The following is a 27,156-nucleotide window of genomic DNA, read 5'->3' on the forward strand; positions in this document are numbered from 1 at the left end:
ACACTCAGAGCTATAAGCCTCAGATCATAATGTACACTTCTGTGACACAACATTGCTTTTGTCTCATTTCCTGTGGTATCACACAATTGACTTAACTCCTGAAGGCCAACAAAGTACACTGCAATCCAAAGTGTTCCTGAGAGAAAAAGTCTAATTCCCAAGATTAAACCACGAAACTGAATTCCATATAAAAATCCAACTGATTTTGTCAAGCTGCTTACCCTTGATAAGTAACTATGAACTACTCAACCCAACCTTCAAAAAACAGTGATGTCCATGCTAGACAAGTCTATTTAGTATATGAAGTGTCAGCAGTCATTGAAACACACAATTGCCCACCATTCCAAAGTACCCAGTTTAACACAATTTGCTGTGTATCTTGATTTCCATCATTAGAAAATCTTGCCACATTGGCCACAAACCAAGGATAAAACCGAACACTTCATTAGGACACAAGAACATTCAGTGTATCTCCATGATAGCTGAGGTAAGAAGTTGTATCAGTTCTTATTAGTTCCTCAGGCTACCCCTCGCAACTTGATTAGTGCTATTGGATACAATTCTGTTTGGCCTGCAACACAGAACTAGGTTGCCCAAGGTAAAAACAATCACCTATGATGAGTCCATAAGAGTATGCATCACACCAGCAGATTTAAAAATAAAAGAATATGCGGAGCATAAAGATTCCACTTCTGAGCACTGGTGATGTGGTGCTCCTCAAGAATACATAACTACACAACAAACTATCCACCCTCTATCACACTGACTCTCACTTGGGCCATCAAAATCAAAGGCTGTTAACCAACAGAATAAGTAAATATGAGGTGATTTGCTATATCTACCTCATTAAAATGCAGTTCTACACTAAACATTGGCTCCATAAAGACTACATAATGAGGCTCCGTGTTAACTATTTCTCAGTAATTTATTTATCAGATTTGCTCAGTTGTAACTCACCCTGAGATCTGAAGGTAAAGCAGGGTTTTTTCCTTCTCAAACATCGAGAATAATGCAGGCCAAATGCTACACTCAGGGAGCAATCTGGCCAGTTGCTAAACACTCTGACCTAACCCAGCAAAGCATATAATCACATGCTTAACTTTAGGCATGTGAATAGTTCTATTGAAGTCAATGGGAGTGCACAGCATCTTATAGGATAAAGCCCTTACTCCTAGGAAACACTACTGTTTTCAGATTCTGCCCTTAGTTACAGCTCTACACCCTCTTTGCCGTCAGTGGGGTGGCAGAGGTGTAACAAACAGAGTTTGGCGTTCCATTTGGAATTTAGTTAACAATCCTAGTTGCTAATCTGCACCCACCAATAGAATCAGGCTCACTACCTCTTGTCTGTGTTGCTTTTGCTACCAAGTTTAAATTTTAGGAAGCAGATCTGTTGAGTGAGAAAATGTCCCCCGTTTACAAAGTCCCTTTTCAGAGTACAAGTACACTTAAGCCATGATCACAGCCAAGATTTTCAATGAGAGATAGGCATCTAACCAGTTTAGGAGCTTTTGAAAAATCCCACTAGGTGCCTATCTACACCTGTAGGTGCCTAAACACCTTGTACAACTGGCCCCTGAATCTTGACCCAGTTCTGAAAAGTGGTGATATCATTACATCCCTCCATCAGACCTTTCCTGACAGCACTTCCACCTGAGTTGAGCTGCTCTGTGCCAGGCCCAGTGAGTTGCCTGTGCTTCAATAAACAGACCACAGGCTACTGATTGGTTTTGGAAACTATAACACATGAACAGAAGCCTGTTTTTACAGTTAGCAAAAGGAAGGATGTATTGTTCTAAGTGGGTTCCCTCCAGATGTCTAGACTGATCCTAGAGACTCCATCTGTATATTGGCCAGTGTATGCTGGAACAGACCTGTGTATGTACTTAGCATTGTGTGCATTCAGTACAAAAATGATTAATAAAGTTCATGGTTATGTACCTCATTATCAAGTCTCAGGAAACTTCCAGTAACCTGGAATAAAATATCCTGCTTTCCAAAAAGCTTTAATAAGCACAAGCAGATTTTGACCTCACATTTTACTTCGTTTGGAAGCAACACGTTCAGATATGGTAACCTCTAGAACACACACTACCACTGTAATGAACCAGATGGACTAGATGGTGCACTAGATGAACAGATGGTGCACAATTGGAAGCTATCCTTAGTGGCAGTTCTCCATTGTGACTCTCACCTCTGTTAATACCAGTTAGGCAAGAGCATCAAGGCTAGAATTAGGCCCCAGAGTGTCCATTGTTCCAGATGTCTTTTCTTTTTTATCTGCAAATTTTATAAACATATCTCATCTATATTTAAGTGCCCTCTATCTCTGCTCTAAAATGCATTATGGTTAGACCATAGTGTTTCAAAGTTTGTGCTTCAGAGCATTAAGTTTCCATGTATATTTTCATCTGCAAGAAATCATAATGCCAAACTCATATGGGTCTGAGTCTCAGTTTCCTCATTCCTGTGTGTTGGCCAGTGATGGAGAGGGGACAACATTGGATTTATGGCACTCTTGTGCTCCCCATATTCTGGGACCATGCAGAGGCTGGTCTGTCCCCCTGTATACATTAAAGCAGCCTTGGACCTGCTCCAATTCGCACTTTGCTTCCCATAGCCCTCTCCAGTAGGCAATGGGTCCAGGGCTGATGCAGAGGCTTTACGACAGCTCTGCACCAAGGAGTGAGGCCCTCTCTACAAGTGGATTTGCAATGGGTCTTTTCCACTCACTTTAAACTCCTGCCAAAGCAGCACGAAAGGGATTTTACTACAAATTAGCATCAGATGCTATATGTTTAAGAAAGTTAGTAAAATCACATTTTTAGTGATTTAATTCCATTCCTATGGCTATACTGACCTCTAGTGACTACAATTCTGATTAGACTTTTTCACAATCAAATCCATTTATATTTTTCTTAATTTTTATTTTTTAAAATTAAATATTTATATGCTGTAAAATCTGTACTAATGATCACCTCCACTGGGAGCTCACTGCCTTAAATCCCTATATTAAAGTATCACCAAAGTTTCTGGTACAATTTTGTTCAAACTTTAAAGACAAGCTGTACAAGGCTACAAATTTGTGCTGGTCCTTTGGGTGTATACTAAAGAGAGATTTTGAGTTATTACTTATATATATAGCTTATTTCATGTTACAATGCTATTATACCCCTGGAGTTATTACTCTGAAATGTAGGGTCTCAGGATGGGAGTTTTTGCAGGTTCTTATAAAATACAGGTGATGGCATTTTTTAGTCTGCTAACTATCTAAAATGTCTAACCTATTTCAGGTGCCTAAAATGCCTAACCTATTTTATTACTAATATAATTCTGCTTTGAGAAATATGATCTGGAAAACAATGCAAAGTATGGGCCTGTTTGTGCAAAATGCTGATTTTCCTCAATTCCCACTGAAGTGCTTAATGGGGTACTAAAGACAAAGGCCTGGTCTACATCGGGGGAGGGGGGGATAGAGGGTGGAATCGATCTAAGTTACACAACTTCAGCTATGTGAATAACGTAGCTGAAGTCGATGTACTTAGATCTAATCACCGAGGTGTCTTCACTGTGGTGAGCTGCCACTCCCCCGTCGACTACGCCTGTGCCTCTTGCGGCGGTGGAGTACAGGAGTCGACGGGAGAGAGCTCGGGGGTCAATTTATCGCGTCTAGACTAGACGCGATAAATCCACCCCCACTGGATCGATTGCTGCCTGCCAATCCGGCGGGTAGTATAGACATACCCAAAGCCAATCAGATATAAGAGGATTAAACAATATTGTAGGAGAGGCCCTGGTAATTTGGAAATAACAATACCAGACATTGTTCCATTTTTGTTTGGGTATTTTTGTTTTTTAATTAATTCTAAGACTATTTTCCAACTGTGACAAAGACCTAAGCTAGGCATCTGATCCTGTAAAGTGCTGAAAACTCTCAATTCCAATTGACTTCAGTGGTAGTTAATGGCACTTAGCACCTCACCAGAAGTGTTCAGTACCTAAATATCAAGCTCTGTATTTATTGTGTTTTTGTCAATGACTGAGACTTAAAGTGGTAATGAACATGGGGGTCATGTTTGTAATGTCTTCCTTTAGGTTAACATTTACCAAGGGGCTTGTACACACTAGCACTTACTTTGGTATAACTTAAGTCACTCAGGGGTGTGGAAAAGTCACCTCCCTGAGTGATGTAAGTTACACCAACCTAAGCACCGGTGTGGACAGTGCTATGTCGGTGGGAGAAGTTCTCCTGCTGATATAACTACTGTCGCTCGGGCAGGTGGAGTAATTATGCCAACGGGAGGGCTCTCTCCCGTCAGTATAGAATATCTGCACTAGCAGCACTACAGTGGTGCAGCTCCGTTGGTACAGCTGAACTGCCATAGCAATTCTAGAGTAGACTAGCCCCAAGTCATTACAGATAGAGTTTAATAGTTGACAGGGCCGGCTCCAGGCACCAGCGTAGCAAGCAGGTGCCTGGGGCAGCCAGTGAAGAGGGGAGTGGCACATCCAGCAGTTTGGCGGCGGGGCCGTCACTCCCTCTCAGAGCGAAGGACTTGCCACCGTAGAATGAAGCAGCGATAGAGCTGCCGTTGATCGCGATAGCGGCTTTTTTTTTTTTTTTTGGGTGCTTGGGGCGGCAAAAACGCTAGAGCCAGCCCTGATAGTTGATAACATTTTAAAAACCCTAGTTCTCAGTTAGGCTATGTCTACACTACAAGTGCTACAGCAGCACTGTTGCTCTAACGCTGTAGTGTGGACACTTACTACAGAGACAGAAGGGGTTTTTCCATCGCTGTAGTAAAACCTCCTTTCTGGGAGGCAGTAGCTAGGTCAATGGAAGAATTTGTCCATCGAGCCAGCTGCATCTACAATAGGAGTTAGGATGACCTAACTATGTAGCACTGGGTATGAAATATTTTCAGAACCCTGAATAATGTAGATAGATTGAACAAACTTTTAGGTGCATACCAGGTCTTAGTAAAAATAAAATAGATTTTGGAATGCAAAAGGCATTAAGGACCTGATCCAAAACTCATTCATGTAAATAATAGAGTAAGAGCATTTCAGAGATATATGGATCTCAGTGGAGCCAAAACTGGGAATTAGGTACCTAAACCCAAAACTTAGAGGCCTGGGGTTTAGGTACTTAAGTACCTTTGTGGATCCCACCCTAAGTCCCCTAGTTTGAAGCTGTTCACAGACCCTATCTTACAGATCAAGACCCTCTCTGCCCAGAGTGAGATGATATTTCCATTGAAATCCCTCTGAAATGCTGCTGTGCTGCACTAAATCCAGCTAGCCATATCCCCATTCTTATTATTAATTATGCCCTACAGCATTTGGGCAAACAAAATGGAAGGAGGCTGCATTCAAAGATCTGGTTTAGCATCAGTCTGTACTTTACAGCCAGGATCACAGTTAAAAATTATTTGAATAGTCCAACTTTCAAACTAGGTTAAACTTCAACAATATACAGAATAGACTGCAGACCTCATAAATACACAAGCAGTATGTAGGTTTTTTTAATTTGCATTTTTATCAGTTTTGAAACCATACAGTGTACACTTCCTGCATCTTATTTTTAGAATTTGCATTTTATCATCTTTGGATCTCCAGTGTGAAGCATGTGATAATCTCATTCCTTGAATTTGCATTTTTATCATTTTTTATTGTAAATTGTATGATGGATTGTGCTTCACTTCTTTATTTTCTCGAAGTCTCTTTCTTTCTGTTTTTTACTTGCTTCCATTTCTTTTTGGATCTGTAGTCAAAATACACAGCATATTTTTGTATAATATATTGTTATAAATGTCTATGTCCATTTAAAGACTTATTCAGTATTTGAGCATTTAGCACTTATAACAATTACAATAAAGAGAAAATATTCACTCAATATAACTGACGCATTTTTAAAATGCAACACAGATTTTTTTTCTCCAACATCTTCACAAATAGATCTTTAAGCACTGTGTGAATGCGTGTGTGTGCACATTAAAAATGCATATCACATATAGAATTTATGCAATAACGTTTGGGAAAATGTGGGCAGCTTTGTAAATTGGAAAACCTGAATGGCAGAGCTTATTTATTAACTACAGTCAGACCACCACTGAAGTCTGATCCAACAGTGGAAACATTGATTCACTCAGGGACATCATTTTCAGCATTTAAGAGCAATTCAGTTCACCAGGTCTGTGGGTGTTCGCACACTATTTAAAAGATATCTTCTGAAACTAGCAATCTTGAGGACGATATAAGACTGTATGCCACCAAGGAAGAAGAACCTGCCTTGCATCACCTAGCAATTTCCATAGCTGGGGACTATGAGAGGATCACAGAGATTCCACAAGCTCCACCGCTGTATTGCCACATATGGATTGGGAAGGGCTTCGGGCCTGATACAGACACTGAAGTGAAGATGTCTGGACTTAGGTTTCAGTTCAGCAAGGTACTTGAGCATATGCCTAACTTTAAGTCTAAGTAGCCCACTACTAACATGGTTTCAGTTAGGTACATGCTTAAATACCTTGGTGAATAGAAGTCTTAGAAAGCAAAGGGAGGGTGAGGAAGGGTGCCAATTGTGATGACAACCCACCATGGATTGTCAGAGGGAACCGACACATTCTGCATTCAGTGCATCAGCTCTACTGCTTGAGCTACAAGACTTAGTCCCCTAGCTTGCAGCTGTTGCATTCTCATTAAGGTCTTCTTTGGACAAACCACTAAAGGGGGACAAAGCTCCACACTGTACTAATGTGGATTGCATAACCATATTACTTTGTCCAGCACTGCAAGCCAATAGCTACTCCATACAGTAACAACAGCATAGTAATTCCTGACTTTAGAGGAAGTCACGTATCTTGCCAAAAGTGGGAAAGCATGAGATATTGGGTAAAAGGAGGTGGTCTCAAAACAAAAGGGCAGACAACTATCTCAGATTTGTCAGCACCTCTTAGAAACCAGCAGTCTTAAGATAGGTGCCTAAGTAGAAGCTTCTTCCAGATTATAGCTGGAGAGAGAATTAAAACAGATATGTCATCTTTAATATATTACAGTGCACTGAAAGTAATGCTGTCAAATAGGTACCTGAATGGATTTTTTCAGATTTAGAGTATGCTTTTGTATGTGGGCTTCTTTTTCTCCACGCTGGTGAATTATAGGATGCTGCAGTCCATTTGTCTGTAAGAAAATATATTTCTTGATTTACATTTTCACTTGCAATTACAGTACACTGCTTCTCATTCTGCTACTCATGTTACAAACATATTAGCTATAATATCAACTGACACAACACAAGCCAGCTCCAAAATATAAATAATTTAAACTTCAAACAGAGACTGAGGGCTTGTCTACCCAGCGCCTCGGTTCACACCAGCTGGCATGTAAATTCTAATGTGCACCAGCATGTTGTGCACTAACTGGCCTGGGTGGCCCCTGTTGGCATGCACTAAAAATTCCCAAGTGCATGTTAAATTAGTACCATTTCAAACAGTACTACATTAATATACACTAGGGAATTTTTGGTGTGCGCCAGCTGGGTTCACATGAGCCAGTTAGTGCACAATATGCTGGCGCTCATTAGAATTTACACAGCAGCTGATGATGACTAAAACACTGTGTAGACAAATCCTTACTCACCAGTAAGAAATCATTTGTATTCTTGTAGCATTTTCAGGAGACCCATAGGCACTCCCAAATCCGATGAATATTTTCATGGCGATCCTCGTCTTTGACAAAACAATAATATAATAATAGCCTGGAAGATATATTTGACTTTTTGGTAAAGAAACAGATTTGGAAAGTGAATCTCAAAATGTGATTTCCAGAGATCTGTACAGCCCTTCCTAGAGCCACTGAATGGAATGTTGTGGGAATCAAACATCAGGGAAAGGTGAGTTTGTGTATACCTGTTTCTCTGTGGAAGTGGTATGAAGAACTACAACGTTTAAGAAACTCTGGCTTAGTAGATTACTACATTTCATAAAGATTAAGATCTCAATCCAGCAAACTGTTTAAATATGTGCTTAATTTTAAAGAACATGAGTAATCCCACTGAAGACAGTGTGCTTAAAGATAAGCACACCTTAAGTGCTTGCTGGATCAGGGCTCAAATTGATATGAAAGATTTTGAGCTGCTCTATTTTGTTTCCTAAACATGGCACTGAAAACATGCCTTTGCCACCATTAACTGAAAATAGGGGAAGAACTGAAATAAAATTAACTAAATGGGTAAGAAATAAGATGGCAATAGTAGACCTTAATGTTAAGATGCATAAGTTAACATTTGGAAACATATTAAAAAGGATGAGGTAATTGTTTACAGTTTAATAGTTTGGTAATTTGGTATGTGTAAAGTGTTGGTGCAGTCAAGCAGAATGAGATGGCATTTTAAGATCAGCCTATGTTGGCAGGCAGACAAGTGTGGGATGAGGTCAGGTAAAGGTAACTCCAGCAGTACAGGGAGCGATTAGTCAGGCATGTTCAGTCCAAAACTAGGTGAGAGTCACCATACCATAATAATAAACAGCCCATAGCACTAAAACTTGTGTAACAGCTCTGACTGACAGTTAGATTTAGCAGTTGTGATTGGCCTATAAGTATGGACCAATCAGACAGTGTGCTAATGTCAGGATTGGGAAAAAACGGTTACCTACCTTTTCGTAATTGTTAAAAAAAAAACAAGGAGTCCGGTGGCACCTTAAAGACTAACAGATTTATTTGGGCATAAGCTTTCGTGGGTAGAAAAACCACTTCTTCAGATATGTTGCTCATGTCCATTTCATTCTAGGTGTGTGCGCGCCCACGTGCACAGTCGGAGATTTTTGCCTTAGCGGTATCTGTAGTGTTGGCTGTAGCGCCTTCTTGTGTACTGTACCCATCTGCCGGTATATTAGATGCCGCCGGCCCTATGTCCTCTCAGTCTCTTCTTGCCAACAACTCCGACAGAGGGGCAGGAGGGCGAGTAATGGAATGGACATGAGCAACACATCTCGAAGAACAACAGTTACAAAAAGGTAGGTAACTGTTTTTTCTTCTTCAAGTGCTTGCTCATGTCAATTCCATTCTAGGTGATTCACAAGCAGTATCCTTGGAGGTGAGCTAGGAGTTCACAATCAAGTGGCTTGTAGCACTGCTCTCCAGAAGCCAGAATCATCCTGGGCCTGCTTGGTAAGTGCGTAATGGGACGTGAACATGTGGACGGACAACCAGGTGCTGGCCCTACAGATATCCTGGTTCAGCACTTGGACTCGGTAAGCCGCCGAAGAGGCTTGTGCCCTGATTGAATGGGCAGTTAAAATCGTCGGAGGGGACACCTTTGCCTGATCATAGCAGCAGCGAATACAGGCAGTGATCCAAGATGAAATTCTCTGAGCCGACACTGGGCGACCTTTCATCTTGTCGGCCCCTGCGACGAACAACTGCATTGACTGGCGGAATGGCTTAATCCTTTCAATGTAGAAGGCTAGCACCCTGCTAACATTTAGGGAATGCAACCTGTGCTCCTCCTCCAACTTACACAGTTTGGGGAAAAAAGACAGGTAAGTATATATCCTGGCCCATATGAAACTGTGAAACCACCTCGGGCAGGAATTCCGGGTGCATCCGCAGCTGGACCTTGTCCTTGTAGAAGACCAAACACTGTGATTCTGAGGTAAGCACCATAATCTCCGAGACCCTGTAGTCAGATGTTATTGCAAGTAAGAACATGACCTTCCAGGAAAGGAGGAAGAGGGCGAGCAGGAAGCCAGAGGCTCGAAGGGGTGGACCGTGAGTCACGAAAGCACTAAATTCAGATCCCTTTGGAGGAATGGAATCCCAGACATGGGGTAGAGAAGTTCCAGGCCTTTGAGGAACCTGAACGTCATGTCCTGAGTGAAAACCGACTTGCCCTGGAACAGAGGATGGAAGGCCGAAATAGCAGCCAAGTCGACCTTACAGATGAAAGGGACAAGCCGTGGAGCTTGAGATGCAGAAGATAGTCTAGGATCAACTGCAGTGAGGCCCACTAAGGCTGAATGCCTTTATCCAAAGTCCAACATGTGAACCACTTCCATTTGGCCAAGTAGGTTGCTCTGGTGGAGGAGGCAGAGGATGGAAGGGCTTCCTGGCCTGTGAGGAGTATGAAGGCCCAGAGAGTGGAAGGTGGCATGGGAGTCTGTCAGGCCATGCAGCCGTGCGTCCATGAGCTCAGAGGAGAGCCCAGTTCTCTCAAACAGTAGGTCCTGCAGAGTGGCCTGCATCTCCTGGCATAACCTGCAATCCAGGCTGGGCTGATGGAGGATATGACACTGAAAAGGTCATCCAATTGATCTGCCAACTCTTCAATTTCCAGATTTAAATTGGTAGCCACCCTTTTAAGGAGAGCCTGGAGCTCCTTGAAGTCATTGGAGGGACTGCCAGTCTGGGAGGGGCCCGCCACCACTATGTTTGGCAATGAAGACGATGATTGCACCACAGGGAGGGGCGGGTTCCTCTTCACTTTCTGGGGACGGGCTCCTTTGGCACTGGAGCCTGCTGTGTTTCCCCAGTGTCGGATTCTGCACCATATTCCAAGCCTGGTGTCTGCGGTGCCGTGGGTGGTTTGTCCGAGGAAGCCAGGGAGGAGTTGTAGGAGTGCAGGACCAGCATCATCAGCACACCCCGAGGATTCCAATAAGGCCATTGAGCAGGCCACTGTCCTTGCTGCCACGCTGCTGCCACAGATGTTGCACCGGTCTTGTGGGTGGGCAGCGACTCACCCTTTCTTGGCAAGAAGCTGAAATCCTGCTCCAAACTGAACCATTCCCCCTCCAGTGACCAGGGCAGAGCTGTGGAAGCCTGTGTCTGCTGACTGACCCTTGTCGGAGACCAGCGTGTAGAGGGCAAGGATCAATTCCTGTCCGATGAGTGGTACTGGGACGGAGAGGACCAGTGCTGCAATGAGGAGCAGTCCCACACATGGGTGGGGACTGACACCTGGGAGATCGTCTAGGCGATAGTGAACTGCGCCATGGCGATCTCTGGTGGGAGGTTCGCTGGTACCGCGAGAACGGGGACCGGTGCCTTGACTTCAGAGTTCCATGCCTCGTAGAAGGAGAACACAGCACAGGGACCTGGGTCTTCTGGCCGGAGACCGGGGTTGCGGGGCTGGGGTCCTAGGCTGTGGTGATGGGGCCTACCCCTGCAGTCCGGGGACCGAGGGCACCCCACTGCCCTTTTGGGTGGTCCCATGATTGGCTTGCCCTTAGACAGTAGGACCGTAGCTGAGTCCAGTGCCTGGCGCATCTGCGGTGTCAGCTGGCCCACTAGATCTTTAGCTGCCTGGGCCGCTTCAGGCAACAAAGACCCTAAGAGGAGCCAGAGTCCCCTGCCACTCCCAGGAATCGGAGTCGGATCCTTGGCTGGGGGGTCCAAATCCAGCAGTACCCCCTTGAAGCTCCGGGGCGGATATGTGGCCTGACGTAGGTCCTTTGCCTGAAGCCCCATTCCCCTCCTTAGTTGGTGCCAGGGAGCCCTTCTTTTTCTGCTGCTTCTTGGGCACTGGTAAGGGGGAATGGTGCCAGACGGGGCCCGGTGCTGGTGGTGCACTCCACACCGATGCTGAGGTGGCTAGGAGTGGAGTCCGAAGGGGAGGGCTCTGATGCCAGATGAAGCTCAGACTCCATGAGGAGGGCCCAAAAGCAGATATCCCACTCCTTCTGGGTTCTAGGGTGAAAGTTCTTACAAATCCTACACTTGTCCTTTATATGTGACTTCCCCAAACACTTCAAACAACTGTCGCGGAGTCGACGAGGGAGCCTGCCTGCCGAGTGTGGACCAAGGTAAATTCGAACTAAGGTACTTCGAACTTCAGCTACGTTATTCACGTAGCTGAAGTTGCGTACCTTAGTTCGAATTAGGGGGGTAGTGTAGACCTGGCCAAAGAGACTGATGTGCAGAGATTGCAGCAGAGAGGCAGGTGGCAGTAGAAGGTGACTGACAGTCAGCCAGCGAACAAGTGGCTGGCAAGGTGGTGAGCAGAACGAGCGGCTGGTGAGGCAGCGAGGAACTGTGGCTGGAGGGATGGCCAGTGGAGAAGAACCGCGACTGCAGGGGCAGCCAGGTGACAGGGAGCAGCGGCTGGCAGGGTGGCCAGGCAGCAAGGAACAGCGGCTGGCGGGGCGGCCAGCCAGAGCAAGCACAAGCAAGGTGCCTTCTTCCCCAGGTGGGAGGTGAACTGACACAGATGCACCTCTGAACCCCGGGTCCTCATTGACCAAGGACAACTACTGTGAGTGGGGTATGGTGAGGGATCAGAGAGGAGCACAGAAAAGGAACTTTTGGTTGTAGAACTCAAGAACATGAGGCGGAAGGCACTGCCCCATGCACTCTGGTGTCCTTCTCACATTTTTATGATTATGAATCCTGCTTGTGGCATTTTCCCTAATTCATGTCAGGTGACTTCCCTTCTTTCATTAAAAGTTTATTTTCTACACTCAGACTCTGTGGGGAAGTATTGCCTCTCAGAGGCACACAGGCATGATGTGTAATTTTCCCAGGTTACTGGATGGGGGCTTGAGCCAGTTCAGTGTTGTGTTGTTGAAAAGGAACCCCTAAATATTGAACCTGGCTCTGACTGCTGCCAGCTCCACCTGGCAGAAGGGTTACACAACTAACACTTAAACTAATGGCTAACTAAGTACATAAGAACTATAAAACAAAGGAGGTAACAATAGCTGTTGGGAACTGCTAATGCTCTTGCAATGCTAGATGAGGCGCTCCGACCAACCGTCACAGGCAGTAAGAAGGAACAGAGAGGACGTAGGGCCGGTGGGGCCTAATATACTGGTGCAATAGCCTGGCACTCAAGAGGGCACTACAGCCGACCCTACAGATACCGCTAAGGCAAAAATCTATGACGACTGTGCATGTGGGCATGCACACACCTAGAATGGAATCGACATGAGCAAGCACTTGAAGATGAACAAGCCAATCAGAACAGGTCAAAAACTATATAACAGGAGAGAGGGTTAACAGGCAAAAGTCAGTCAAGACAGGGAGCCAGGAGAAGATTAGACCAAAAATAAGGAATCTAAGGCTAGGTCTACACTACCCGCCTGAATCAGTGGGTAGAAATAGATCTCTCGGGGATCGAATTATCGCATCTCGTCGGGACACGACAATCAATCCCCGAATCGACGCACTAACTCCACCAGCAGAGGTAGGAGTAAGCGCCATCGACGGGGAGCCGCGGAGGTCGATTTTGCCGCCGTCCCCATAGCGGGGTAAGTCGGCTCCGATACGTCGAATTCAGCTACGCTATTCGTGTAGCTGAATTTGCGTATCTTAAATTGACTGCCCCCGTAGTGAAGACCTACCCTAAGAGAGCGAAGAACAGTGAAGAGGCAACCCCAGGGTAACAGCAGTAGCAGCGGTTCCACTGAGACAGAGCCGAGGGAGAGAAGCCTACAGAGTGTAAGCATGCTAACTATAGTATAGGATATAGAATAGAAGTAGGCTTAATGAATGTGTATCCTTGGGTAAATAAAGATGGGTGTCTGTGGTGTATATGTCTATGTTATTATGTCTAAAACTTAGAGTTTATTAAGATTGCTGTCAGTGTCCTGCACATGACACCATGTGCAGAACATAATCACTCAAGCCATTCTAACTGTATGACATTATGATCTCAGGTACTTTAATTTGTATACCTGTGCTAAGGGATTTATGTTTATATTTTAATTTAGGTTTAGATTAATTGTGTTATGAAAGATTGGTTACACTAAATAAAATACTTTGTTTTGCAAAATAACTGACTGGTTGTCAATACTTTGAGCGGAAGGCTATATCTGTGTCCTCCCAGGGGTGAACAGATCTAGTTTGTTCTGGGAAATTTCCTGAATGGCATAGGGAGATCCTTGGTAAGCCTTAGCAATTTCACTAGGGCGGGCCCCCTTTCTCCTTGCAAAAGCGGTCAAGTAAAGGGAATCACTAGTAAGCCCAGGAAGGGACAATAAGCAAGCTATTGTGGGGGGTACCCTGGATTTGTTTTGTGGGGGTAACAAAATGAGAAAGAAGTGGTGAACCAGATGAACACATTAATATTACAGGCAGAGCTGGTAGCATGGCCTATCATTAAGGTTACTTGACACTTCCCATTATAAGACACTGTCTTCAGTTGCTTATAACTTTGCCAAACTTTAACTGTTTGGGTTGCGGTTTTCCATACTGGGTATCTCAGGCTGAATGTTTTTTGGAAAATTTCAGCCAAAATGATTCAGCCTTTTCCAAGAACAAGACTAGGGGGAAAATACCTTCTTTTGCTTTGTCCATATGAAAAAAATCTGATGACCTTATTTTTGAAAAGTTTGAACACCCCTATGCTTCGGAACAGGGACTTGAAATTTAGCAGCACGGTGGCCTTTGGCAGCACATGCCTTTTGAATCCCTGTGAACAATTGCTCAAATTTGGCCAAATTGCAAGCCTTTGGAAATCACAATTTGCACATATACAGTGGAGACTTCTTAGATTTTAGCAGACAAAATCCATCTACCCTAAGTATGCTCCAGCCCTGGGCTGAGCCTACTTTCCCCACAATTGCATTTCTGGCCTGCTATGGGACATACTAGGTCTGAGTATCTGAACTGAGAGCAGGGAACCTGTCTCTGCTGGGCCTCTTACTGGCCCTGGCAGCCTCAAGGAAGAAGCTGCCTGATTTGAATGCAGATGGGACAACAGCAGGACCTGTGGAGGGTGGGACGGGGGAGTAGTAGATTGGGAGAAGGAACTGGAGAAGAGTAAAATGGAAATTGGTACTAGAGGCTGGCAACAGTGGGAGGGAGGGTAAAGGGAAACTGGGACTGAGAGTTAGGAAGGGAGGGTTGGGATTTTCAAGGAGACTAGGACTGGAAGCTACAGGGGAAACTCGGGCTAGCTTGGTATGGAGACTGGGAGCTGGGTGAGACCAATAGTGACTGGCTGAGGAAGGAGAATGGGAGTGAGAGAAATGGGGTGGGAGTGGACTGAATCTTTGTAATTACCTATGTCTAAGAACATTCTTTTCTCAGAGCAAAATTCAACAAGAGAAATCAGGAAAAAAGGAAACTAAAAGAATTTGTAATGACTCTGTAGTGTTTTTAGTGACTCTCTGATGGAGAGTGGACTACAGTTTAAATTATTTACAACTGAATTTGTGGCTGGAATAAGAGATGATAATTTGTCCAAAAGAATGACGTTAATCCCCAATTAACCCCTGGAGACTGCAATCATATGGGAGAGGAAAAGACAAGATGCTGAATTGCAAGTAATAATTATGATTTTGTTTGTGGAGTAAGACAGCTTCAACAAGTTTAAAACAGAGAGAAGGCCATAGAGTAAACTTAAAGCTATGCCCTGAAACAAAATGCCAGAAACAAAGACAAGACTTCAGAATTTGACCTGAAACTTTCTTCTCAAGTACCTAAATGGTACTAGGCACTGCCAGGAAGGCAATGAACATACTTCAAAGATGGAAGAAGAGCACAAGGAAAATGTCATTGTTGCCATCCTGGAAGGACTGCAGACAGAAGCTAATTCAGTTGTCAGAATGACAGAAACAGAAAGTGACAGCCTATCAACCTGTACATCATGAAAATCCCCAATAGATTTAAAACTGGCACAAGAAGTTTAAAAAATCCCCATTTTTACAATAGGAAATAGATCCCAACAAAACCCCAGCAAAACACTGGTGAATCAGGGATAAAATTATCTTGTGCAAAGGTGGTTCCTTGGTCTCCTGTTTAGGAAAAAAAAGGTTGAATAAGACATGTTTGTGGAAGGGAACTGGGATTTTCACTACTGAGTTGTTCAACTAGACAAGGTCTGGAATTAATATTCAGTATAGGCAGTGGAGTTAAAGATTGAACATTGGGTTATAAAATAAAGTTTCTTAAACCCTTCACAAGATTAAGCACATTATAAAACCGGATATCCAATTACACTAAACTCAGATGTATTGCCCCCTTTGTCCTATCTATCGAATAGCTTAAATTTCCTTTCCATGAACAGAAAGAGAAGCGGTAATGAGATAGAACAGAAATGCTTGACTAACAACCACAGCAGAAAACAAATGCTCTGAGATAATCATAATTCCCAAACCATTGACTAAATGTACATCTTTGAGGATTTAACAAAATGAAGTCAGAGTGCACACCATAGGAACTAATCGGTAATACATGGCATAAAATGCCTTCTGCTGCCCAGACCTTAGCCTGGCTGGGCAGAGAAAAATTCTACAGAACATGTGCCTAGCAAAGAATTCCAATAAATCCAACTCCCTCAGTAGACTCTAACCTAATACATCTTGGGGAACCTTCATTTTAAATCTCTTTACATGCCAGATGGAGGACATAAGGAGAGATCTGATCAAACTATGACAAAATGCTCAATGCTACTGTTAAGAAACTTCAAGAAGACGCCACGCTGAATGACAAAGTTCTCAAGAGACAGATTTATGTCTCTGGGTCATATCACTAACGGAAAAGGAAAGGTACAGTAGAGTCATCTAGTAAATTGATCCCAGAATATAGTACACCAAGTAAAATTCAATACTCGATTCTTGGACAAAACTAGATTCTGATCAATCTGCGGATGGGTTTATACAGGTGACGGGTCCTCTCTCTCCTGTGCTCCTGTTCAGGAACTGGTCAAAATCTTTTTGAGGACTACAGCTGTGGACTGCAGATCACTGCCAGTGCTCCAATGGGCACTATCTGTTGAAAATGGTGAGGATGAGAGTGAGGCCATGGACTCATCTCTTTCCTTCAGACAGCAGAGCTGACTGGACATGGAGGTGGATTTGTGCTGCACCCTCTAAAGATGACAGAACTACTGCTCAAGAAAATTCTGTCTGATTTTAATTGGCAACTTCCACAGAAGTCCATGACAGTTTTCATTTTTACCTGTAAATATTGCAATGAGACCTGCTTATTACAATTATATTGGGTCAAATTCTGCTCTTGGTTTTTCATAGACTCCAAGACAGAAGGGACCATTGTGATCATCTAGTCTGACCTCCTGTATAGCACAGGCTATAGAACGTCCTCAAAACAATTCCTAGAGCAGATCGTTTAGAAAAACATCCAGTCTTAAAATTGTCCATGATGAAGAATCCACCATGACCCTGGGTAAACTGTTTCAATGGTTAACTACTCTCACTGTTTCTAAGTGATGGAGAAGCCACCATGATGCTTGGTAAGTTGTTCAAGTGGTTATTTACTTTCACGGTTAAAAATTAATGCTGTATTTCCAGTCTGAATTTGTCTAGCTGGTTATGCTAATCTGGTGGAGTTGCACTGGCATAACTGAGGTACATGACCAATTATATGGCTCTTCTAGGCAAGGAATCCTGTGTAATCAGGAGCTCACCTTTAGGCGGATTCAGCTTGGATTCTTTGGTAACACTGACATTACTGTAGGTCGTGTTTGTTGATCTTCCAGGTTCTGGAGAATTCAAGGAAATGCTTCTCCCAGTGGCTCTTTGAGATGGAACATAACAAGTATTTTCAGCATCCTTGCTTTGATCATTTTGTTGGCAATTTGCTTTACCTTTTGGGTTTGAAGCATGCATTGCTGCAAGGGGGAAAAAACAATATTATGCTAAACTTGCTAGATGCTATTCAATGTCTGACATAGTGTGTCAGAGAGAAGGGCACTCAGAGTATGTCTACACAATGTTTTGGAGTGAGCCTCCCAACCCTAAGGGGATTCCAACAGCCAAGCCAAGGGGCTTCCACCAGCATTCTAAAAATAGCTGTGGAGACAGTGCTTTGAAGTTCCAGCTTGGGCTGGAGCTCGGGCTCTGATGCCTAGTGAGGGGGGTGAGCTTCTAGGGACAGGGAAATATTAACTTAAAACAAATTAACCAAATGATTTCTCAAAATACCTTTGCCTGCAAACATGCTGAATGAGTTTTTTGGTTCTTCAGAAATCCATTTCTTTTTCTTCACTCCTTTAAAGTGACGCTTCTTTACTGGCTCAGTGTGACTCATTGCTAAGGGAGAAAAATAAGACAAATTTATTTTTTGAAAAAACACATTATTCAGTAAAATTCCCTCATTAAAGTAGTAAAGTGTTGTGGTGAATTAAAACAAGAATAACTTCCTCACATTTTACATACACTCTCTGTTGGATACAGACCTTTCTTTTATGTGCTTAAAAAATGATTCTGAAAACAGTAATTATAGTAAGAATATCAGTAAGTATCATCCCTAAGAGCAAAATCATAATGCTTCCAAGAAGTTTTGTTGATTCTGTTAGAAAAAAAAGTTCTCAACATTTTGGCAGCAAATTTCCAGCTTATTTTAGAAAACTAGGTGTTACTAGAGTACGTAACAGATATTTCTGGCCCAAATTCTGGCTCAAAAGGTGTCCATATGCAAGCCAAAAAATCTGAGCCAATACAACATATATTTTAAGGAGTACAGATATTTGCTGTAATCCACACATATGTTCTCCAACTATAACCCATGGATTTTGTGTAAGCTTGTTTGAGCAGGAGATCCTTTACAAAAGTGAGTGTGTTACACCCACAACAGAATTTTATGCATGTTCACCCAAAACACAGCATGGCAACTATGGAATGAGCTATTATGCAACATATAACTGACCTGTATATGTCCTTGGCCTTATCAGTCAGCTGGACTAGATGAGACACTGGTAATTATGATGCTTAACATGTGCTTACACCAAGAGTAAGGAGATTGAGTAAGGGAAGAACAGAATCTCACATCCTGCATTGCATGGCAGCTATCAAGCTCTATGACCCTATGTTCCCTGCTCCATACAGGAATTCAGGGCTTTGTCTGCTCTCACATCCAGATGATCAGCATAAGCACTACCTTTTGTTCCTATCAGTTCAGGCCAAAATATAGGAGAAATGCATTACTTCCACTTCAATGTATGTAGGCAGTTTCATTACTTTTTAACCTACTTATGATTTATAGCCAGAATTTGTCTTCTTATCTTTTACTTCAACAACAGAAAAATAATATGCAAGAAATGATTTTCCCACAATAATCATATACATAAAAAACAATATATTCAGATAAGGAAATTTTGTGTTCTTCCAAACATATTCTGTAGTGCAAATTATGGTCCCAATTTAGAAAGTTACTTTAACGTGTGCCTAATCTGAAATACAAGAGTAGTTCTTATGTAGATTTAATCATGTGCTCAAGTGCTTAGCTGAATCAGGACCTTATACTGGTATTCATTAGGGTCCCGATTCTCTGAGATGCTATGCGCCCTCAATTCTCATCGACTTTCACTGGAATTGACAGTGATCACCGCCTCCAAGGATTAGACCTTTGGGCTTTAGGAAGATAAAGATAACTAGCAAGCTGATAGTGTTATATTGAAGTCATTGGGAGCAAGACTGCCCTAACCCAATAAAAGTGCTTTCATCAATTAGTATGATGAAAGAAACCATATTGTTGATGGGACTTCACCAATTCACTCAAAGTGTGTGGAATATAACATATATCATTTAGGTCCTGCCTCAAGTGTCCAGTCTAATTACAAAGGAAGCAAAAAATGTTTTCCAAAATTACAAAACATAAAAATAATGATTCAGACCTTTCACATCTGAACGTCTGGACGTAGTTAATTCTTTTTCTCCAGTTAAGATTTCACTTTGCTTCCCTCCAACAAATATGCTCCTTTGTGGTACATAACAATCACCTCCTGCAAAAAATTATGATGCATCACCAAATTATAAATAGAGACATAGTATGTCCTCATTTTAAGATAAAATTGATTGTACTGTATTTAAAATGCAGAATGCAACCTTTTCACTTTATTCTTTTTTATCATTTAATTTGTGTTAGTTTTTGGTTAAATTCATATAAAATAGTAAGAACATAAACATGAAAAACAAATAGAAACCAGTTATGTAAAAATGTATTTACAAAAGTCAGATAAATGAAAAATATATTTAATATTCTTTTAATTCATACCTCTCAATATGAATGTACATTTCTATAATTAATTCTCCCTCTGAATTAATTCTTGATTAACCAAATACAAAGCACTAGGACAACAGGCAATAACACATAAAACATAAAACGAACACATACCTTGCTTATAACCCATACAGGGCTCAGGAAAGTGATAAAATTTATAAAATGCTACCAAAAACCCTATTATTTCTGCTATTACTTACATCTGATATCTTTCTGATAAGATCACTCTTTATTTTTGCAAGAAAAATGCAGCAAAATTAATCTATCTGGGCTTCAGTAAAGCATCTGACACAGTACCACATGGGAAATTATTAAATTGGAGAGGATGGGGTTTCAAAGGAAAAGGGGATAGCCAATGCTAGGTAAACATAAATGCTTGTGGTATCCAGGTTCATTCTTAATGACTGAAATCCTGGTCCTGTACTGAGATCTCTAAGCAGACTCCTATGGCTGCACAGAACCCACTGAAAATGGGCACAAGGATCTGCCCACATGGAACAGGATCGGGGCCTTAATATTTTCCCATGTGACTGCCAAAAACATAGTCTGTTCAGCTTTACTAACGATATTCTCTCAAATACACCTCTACCCCTATATAACGCTGTCCTCGGGAGCCAAAAAATCTTACCGCATTATAGGTGAAACCGCGTTATATCGAACTTGCTTTGATCTGCCGGAGTGCACAGCCCTGCCCCCCCGGAGCGCTGATTTACCGTGTTATATCCGAATTCGTGTTATATTGAGTCGAGTTATATCAGGGTAGAGGTGTATAGCAATTTCTGAAAGTTTAGTATACCCCTGTTATATCTGACTGTCATGCATGTCTGAGTTTCTTTGCAGCCAGCGTAGCTCTAAGAAACAATCTCTTTTCAAGATTAAATTAAAATCCAATTAAGTGGAGTCACCAAACTGAAAATATTTTTTCACTATGTTACTGAGATGGGTGGAATTCAAATACAACAGTAATATTTTTTTTATTAACAGCACTGAAATAAAAGACTTTACAGAAAATACAGAAATAAATTCCATGAAAGGTATATTTGGAAATTATTTTATCTACCAACGGATATTAGATAATGAGAACACATATTTTAAAGTAATTACCTCCATTTTCAAAGGCACCAAGATCAGTCCTGGTGTTACCATCTAATGATGATGTTACCTCTCCTTGTCTTTCTATAATATTAAACTTTGTTGGAACTGTAACACCATCACCTGGAAAGAAAACAGAGGGTTTTTTTTTGGCTTAGTTATGTGGAGTCAGTGTATTTATGATAGATGAATGAACTTGGGAGAGTAAACAAAGATATGGATAGCACTGTGCAACATGGACATTTTTGCACACTGACTGATTTTATGGATAGACACATCTGCAAGCATTTCTGAATTATGAGCAAAACTTGCATGAATGCTTAAAGGTTTAATAGAATTAAATCTCAGAGTATAAAGTTGAGAGTAAACCCCTATCTCTGACAGAGGTATTCCAAAAATACAATGCACTAAAACTTTTGAATTGATATCTGAGCAAACCTTGTTTATTGCACATATATCAAACATATTTAATTGTACTGCAAATGATTAGCCATTTCACTTCAGCATAATTAATTTAATTCTACTTGTATTATTTCTTTCTGTAAACAATGACAGAGCACCAGCATATTTTTATTCATCAGCAGATTTGGTCGAAATTCAGACCTATGAAAGGAAGTATCCTCATAGGATGCAACTGCTCCAGCCTCCTGTCAAATCCACAGAGTTCATATTCCACAGACACTCCACAGCCAGACCCACGGAGGTGGGATCCTGCGGTGGGGGATATGGGCAGTATGCTTTAATAAATTCCCTGACTTATGTCTCACACAGGTCTTAACAGGAAAGATCTGCCTAAGATTTCTGGGGCCTCAGTGAGCATTTCTACACTGCCTCTGGGAGCAAGCCTCCCAGACCTGGTCCACAGACATGTGGTAGATGGGCTCGTGTTAGAGCTTTAAAAATAGCTGTGTAAACATTGCAACTGATGCTGGAGCTTGGGCTCTGAAGCACTGTCTACATAGCTATTTTTAGAATGCTAGCATGAGCCCCCAATAACACAAGTCTGCGGACCCAAGCTGGGCGGCTCACTCCCAGATGCAGTGTAGACATACCCAGTGAGGTCAGATTATGGATCCAAGTTAGTGTTGCTTTTGCTAATGAATATCATAAAAGTGAACAGAACCTGACTGCATCCCAAGAAGTATAGTGAGACATTGTGATATTCATAACTGACTGCTCTGTGCCATTATAAACTTTCCTTTTTGAAGATAATGTCCCTCTCCTCCCACACCACTCTCTATGACTTAATCATTGGTTTAGAGTATATTTCCTCTAACCTCTCCTTAAATATTCTCCTTTCCACTTTTATTGAGTCATTTGGGTGCTTTGTAATGTAATTTACACTGTAAGTACATGAAATACACATTACACGATTCCTGTGAAGTGCCACCACACACAGGCTATAGGAGAGCTGGTAAAAATTGGTAAAAACCAGAGGTCCAAAAATATAATACTTTTACCAACCAATATTATTTCAGATTATCTCTATCTGAACCAAAATAATATACTCTCTTTCACTTTGCAGTTCTTCATTATTGTTCACTATCTTCCTGCTTCAATTTTCTTTATATGTAATTGTAGATCCAGATGGTTATCCATGAAGTTTTCTATTTTGTTGTAAACAACTTTATGGCAATGATAAATGTGTTACTAATACTAACATCTCACTTCTTTCTCAAACACTTTAATGGCCAACACACTAATTACACTAACGTCCAGGAATGTTCAGAGCATAAATCACTCTGTTAAGAAGCAGCAATACTATCACCTATTATAATAATAAAAGCTGACATTGATTTTTGCAGGCATACCACCTGACTAACGGGGAAAAAGAAAAACTCTTTAAAATCTTGAGTGGAATAAATGTTCATTAATTCATGTGCCTTGGAGCTCAGATGTGTTGTAGCAGGCCCAATAAAAAAAAGAGATTGTAACCTTATTTCAAAAGATACTAGAAGACAAATTGTAGCAGAGATGCATGTCATGGAGTTCAGGAAAGTACAAGATGTTCTACTCAATTGACCTGGACTTATTTCATCATTCTGTAGTCAATGCAGGTGTCCCATCCTCATCACCATGTCTATGCTGTTTCCATTTAATTAAAAAAGTCACAAAAATATTTCTATTGGTTTTATTTTGTATAATTCTTTTTTTCTAAATTTGCAAAACCTAATATTTGGATCTAAACTACCTGATAGTGTCTTTCTATGTAATTACATATATATAAACCTTATCCTTGAAGTGAAAAGCGTTACCACTCAAGTACTTACCTTCCTGTAAGTCTCTGCCAGTTTCCATGGGTTTCAATAGCTCATTATCCAGCGTTGAAGACATGATTTTTGCTGACTCGTTCTCCTGAGGAGTCTGAATTCTGTAATATTCTCCTACTCATGCCCCCCAAAAGAAAGAAAAAATTGTCTTTACTTACTGATTATATTAATATTTTTAAAATTATCAATAATTATATATTTACCAGATTTATAACACATCTCCTTTATTGCTTTTTCTTCCTCAATGTCTGCTGGAGTCTTTGTCAATAAATAAGAGGCATCTATAGGAAATATTTTTAAAAGAGAGAACTATACCTGAGTACAGACACCTCAGGATTTGTTAATGCACTATTCTTAAATATAAACAAATTCATTATAAAATGAAGTAACTTCCCCCCTGCCCCTTTCCTATTGCTAGTGTATCCCAGCCCTCTGCTTTCCGGACAGAGAAACTATTGCTTATTGACAGATATTTTTATGACCAATATTGTCTTAGTTACAATGAAAGTCAAAAGGTTTACCATTACTGATGTTTATTTTAGATGGTGATTAAATTAAAAATAATTCAAAAGCCTTTCTTCGGTCCTATCAAAACAACCATACAATCACACATAAAAGGAAGTGATCCTGAGTGGGTAAATAAAAAATACTTTAGTTGAATGACCTATTCTCTGATAGGCTATCTGGGGACGCACTGAGCATATTTTGCACATTCATAAGACACTTGGCTAAAGCCTTGTCTTCAAAAGGAAGCTGCACAGATATAATTAACTATTTGTTTTTTAAACAGTTTAGTCAATTCAGTGCAAACTCATGTGTGGACACTCTTATTTCAGTTTAAGAGTGATTTAGTTCAGAAGCTCAACCAAAATAGGACTGTCTACGTAGGGGTGAGAAATAAAACTGATTTAAATTACAGTGGTGCAACTTTCTTATGTAGACAAGCCCTGTGGCTATGACCCTAGCCCTAGGTTGAATAGTTGTATGCAACTATATGCAAGCAGCCTCTTCAGAAAGGTAAGTACACACTAAGAATAGGGGTAATTTCAAGGGCAGGTGTAGTCCATGAGGTTAGTACAACCTCTGTAGAACAGCAAGCATGGAAATGACTTTAGGCTGGATAGAACTCTAAGTCTTCTTGTTTGGCATAAAAATTACATCATCTCTGAACTGCTGCAGATACTTTAAATTCTCAACTAAATGCCACCTAGCAACAGCTAACATGTTTCTTGTTAAAGCTAAAGCACAAAATGAAATTAGCATCCTGATCAAACATATACAGTGATAAATCTAAGAGCCTTGGGAGAAATAAAAGAATGAGTAAAATGATCATTTAAATTACAGATAGAGCCAAATAAGTCTGAACATCCCTGAACTTTGAGTGAGAAAGTTTGGATCTGTATCTGAATTGTTGTATTTCAATGCCAGGTGAATTGTGGCACTTGGATCCATTTCCAATTAAGGAAAAAATAGTATTTGAATTATATCAGTAAGAAAAAATAGATATTAGATATTTTGAAAGTTTATTCATGAGAGTCTACATTTACTATGTGTTTTGTACAATAAAATAAAGATAATTATAAAATGAGTTGTAATGAGGTTATTCCCAAATATTTGACCTCTTTCCTCAAAAATGGCATGATTGTTGAAAACAGCCAAAAATCTGTTGGCAACCATTTTGCAAATTATTTGAGAAAATCCATTTTAGTTTCAGATTTCAAAAAAAAAGTCATATTTACAGTTCTCCTCTTCTTCCTCTTCCTCTTCCTCCTCCAGGCTGATGTTTATGATCAGTGGAGGATGAATGGGTCTTAAAATGCTTTCTTGACCTTTTAGGGGTTCTTGAGTGTGGGCAGGATGCAGAGTTCCTTCTTGAACTTCCTTTTGGAGTGTGCCATCTATAGGAAAGTACATGAAGTTCAGTCTGTTAATAAGGCACTAGAACACAAAAATCAGGTTCTGATCAGTTTGTTATACATTTGAAATCATAATCGTATTTGACAAAGCCACAAATTGCCAAACTGTGTCTTTTAGGCACTGTACTGGGAAGGAGGTTGGCAGAAATGTGTCTCCACAGCAGAAGGAACAGGGGGAGACATGGTGACTCAGGGACACACAGTGCCTCCCAGAGATTTTCAGCATGCAAGGATAACATACCATTGCACCAGCCCTGAGTAGGAAATAGCATACAGTCCTTCCAGTGGCTGGCCATCTCTTCTGGCTGGTGTGTGGATGGGGAGGTATAAATAACTTTGCCTACTCCTGCCCCTTTTTAGGGGCTTGTCTACACTGACTGGGCTTTGGCTCAGGCTCAAATCCCCCTTCACCTGCACAAAATTCTGTTTAACTCTGTCCAAACCCCAGGATCTCACAGGAATGGAGGATTCAAGCCTGAGTCCAACAGAGGCTTTGGCCCAAACTCTATTGTTTTGCATTGTAGATGCAGCTCAGGCCTGGGCCCCCCAGATTTGGGTCCTGAGAGTCCACCAACCCCATCTCACAACCCCATGGACATGTCCTTTGTCTTTCCTATCCCAAGACTGGCCAACTGACTCCTAATTCAAATGCAACCCTCCTGGTTCAAATGCAACTGCTCAGCGTTTAACCCTTCCATTTTATTCTGCCCACTGAGCTGCAAGCAAAGTGACCAATTTCCTGCATTTGTAATGGTCACCGCCATCAAGAAGTCTTTTGCCAAGCGTGCTGCTATTTGGTCATGGGAGCACCACCACATTTTGCTTAATCTCTGGTGCAAGGTGAGCAAACAGTTCAACTTTCGCAAGAATTCCAGGAATGAGCATGCATACCAGCTAATAGTGAAGAAACTGGCAGTGCTGGGGATTCACTGGACCAGTGACCAGTGCAGGGCGCAGATTAAGCAGTTCAAGACCAACTCCCGGAAAGCTAGGGATGAGAACTGGATCTCTGGGAACTCACTATCATCCTGCCACTTTTACAAGGAGTTTGACCAGGTGCTGTGTACTGTGCCGAGCACTGAGCCACCAGTGCTCTATGGTCTCACCCCTGAATACAGTATAGGATCAAAAGGGAGCCAACAAGTGCTGGCTGAAGCTGCCCAAGTGACTCTTGTACCCAGACCAGTCCCCCAGAGCAGCTGTAGCACATTCTGGGTCCCTACTCTGAAGAACTTTTTGATGACTCCCTGGAAGAGCTGTCCACCACGGAACCGGCATCAGAAACACAAGAGGCAGAAGTAGCCCCTGAGCCTGGTAAGTTTCTGGATTCATGTTTGTTGTTATTAATATAGGGATGGGAGCGATTTCCAGTTTATGGGAGGGATTTCCAGTTTATTACCCAATGCAAAATTTATTGCACGCTCCAGGCAGCAGTATGTATCTGCTAATAGGGGATTGCACAAAGATTTTGAAGAACACAGCAAGCCACAGTAATACAGACAGCATTGATGACGCTGGAATCCTAACGTGTCTATAAACAGCACCAGTGGGATTTTAATCTGCTAAATGCACATTCAACCACCATTCCACACATACTCAGAGTGTAAATAAACCTTCTTTTGCTAGGGACTCTTATAACGATATGGTTTCATAAGCAAAAGAAAAAGGGGTTACACTGGATACTCTAAAATAACAGTGGGGATAGTAACTCCATTTATGACAATGTCATTTGGTGGGAATAGTGTCCCAACCTGTCCATGAATGTAGATTCCCGATCAGTGGAAAACCCTGGCATTATGAACGTTTCCAGTGTAGCCCACACTGGTGTCCATAAATCAGCCTCTGTGGTCCACGAGGGCCTGCATAATAATGGAGTAGTATCCTTTGCAGTTTATGCACTCATGTACTCCTTGAGG

The 27,156-nt window shown here is 41.7% G+C and overlaps 1 protein-coding gene across 1 annotated transcript in view; it reads right to left on the minus strand.

Annotated features, from left to right (window-relative positions):
• Positions 1-5,738: 5,738 nt before the first annotated feature.
• C1H12orf50 (chromosome 1 C12orf50 homolog) overlaps positions 5,739-27,156 on the minus strand; it is a 29,079-nt gene continuing 7,661 nt past the window's right edge. The window contains exons 4-12 of the mRNA XM_054029820.1: positions 25,064-25,222; positions 23,528-23,605; positions 23,325-23,438; positions 21,067-21,177; positions 19,577-19,684; positions 17,886-17,993; positions 17,369-17,572; positions 7,090-7,182; positions 5,739-5,764 (exon numbers count right to left, since the gene is read on the minus strand). Of these exons, the coding sequence (XP_053885795.1) occupies positions 5,739-5,764; positions 7,090-7,182; positions 17,369-17,572; positions 17,886-17,993; positions 19,577-19,684; positions 21,067-21,177; positions 23,325-23,438; positions 23,528-23,605; positions 25,064-25,222 (1,001 nt within the window). The remainder of the gene's footprint in view (positions 5,765-7,089; positions 7,183-17,368; positions 17,573-17,885; positions 17,994-19,576; positions 19,685-21,066; positions 21,178-23,324; positions 23,439-23,527; positions 23,606-25,063; positions 25,223-27,156) is intronic.

The sequence above is a fragment of the Malaclemys terrapin genome, chromosome 1, assembly GCF_027887155.1.
Source record: "Malaclemys terrapin pileata isolate rMalTer1 chromosome 1, rMalTer1.hap1, whole genome shotgun sequence".
NCBI classification, from domain to species: Eukaryota; Metazoa; Chordata; order Testudines; family Emydidae; genus Malaclemys; species Malaclemys terrapin.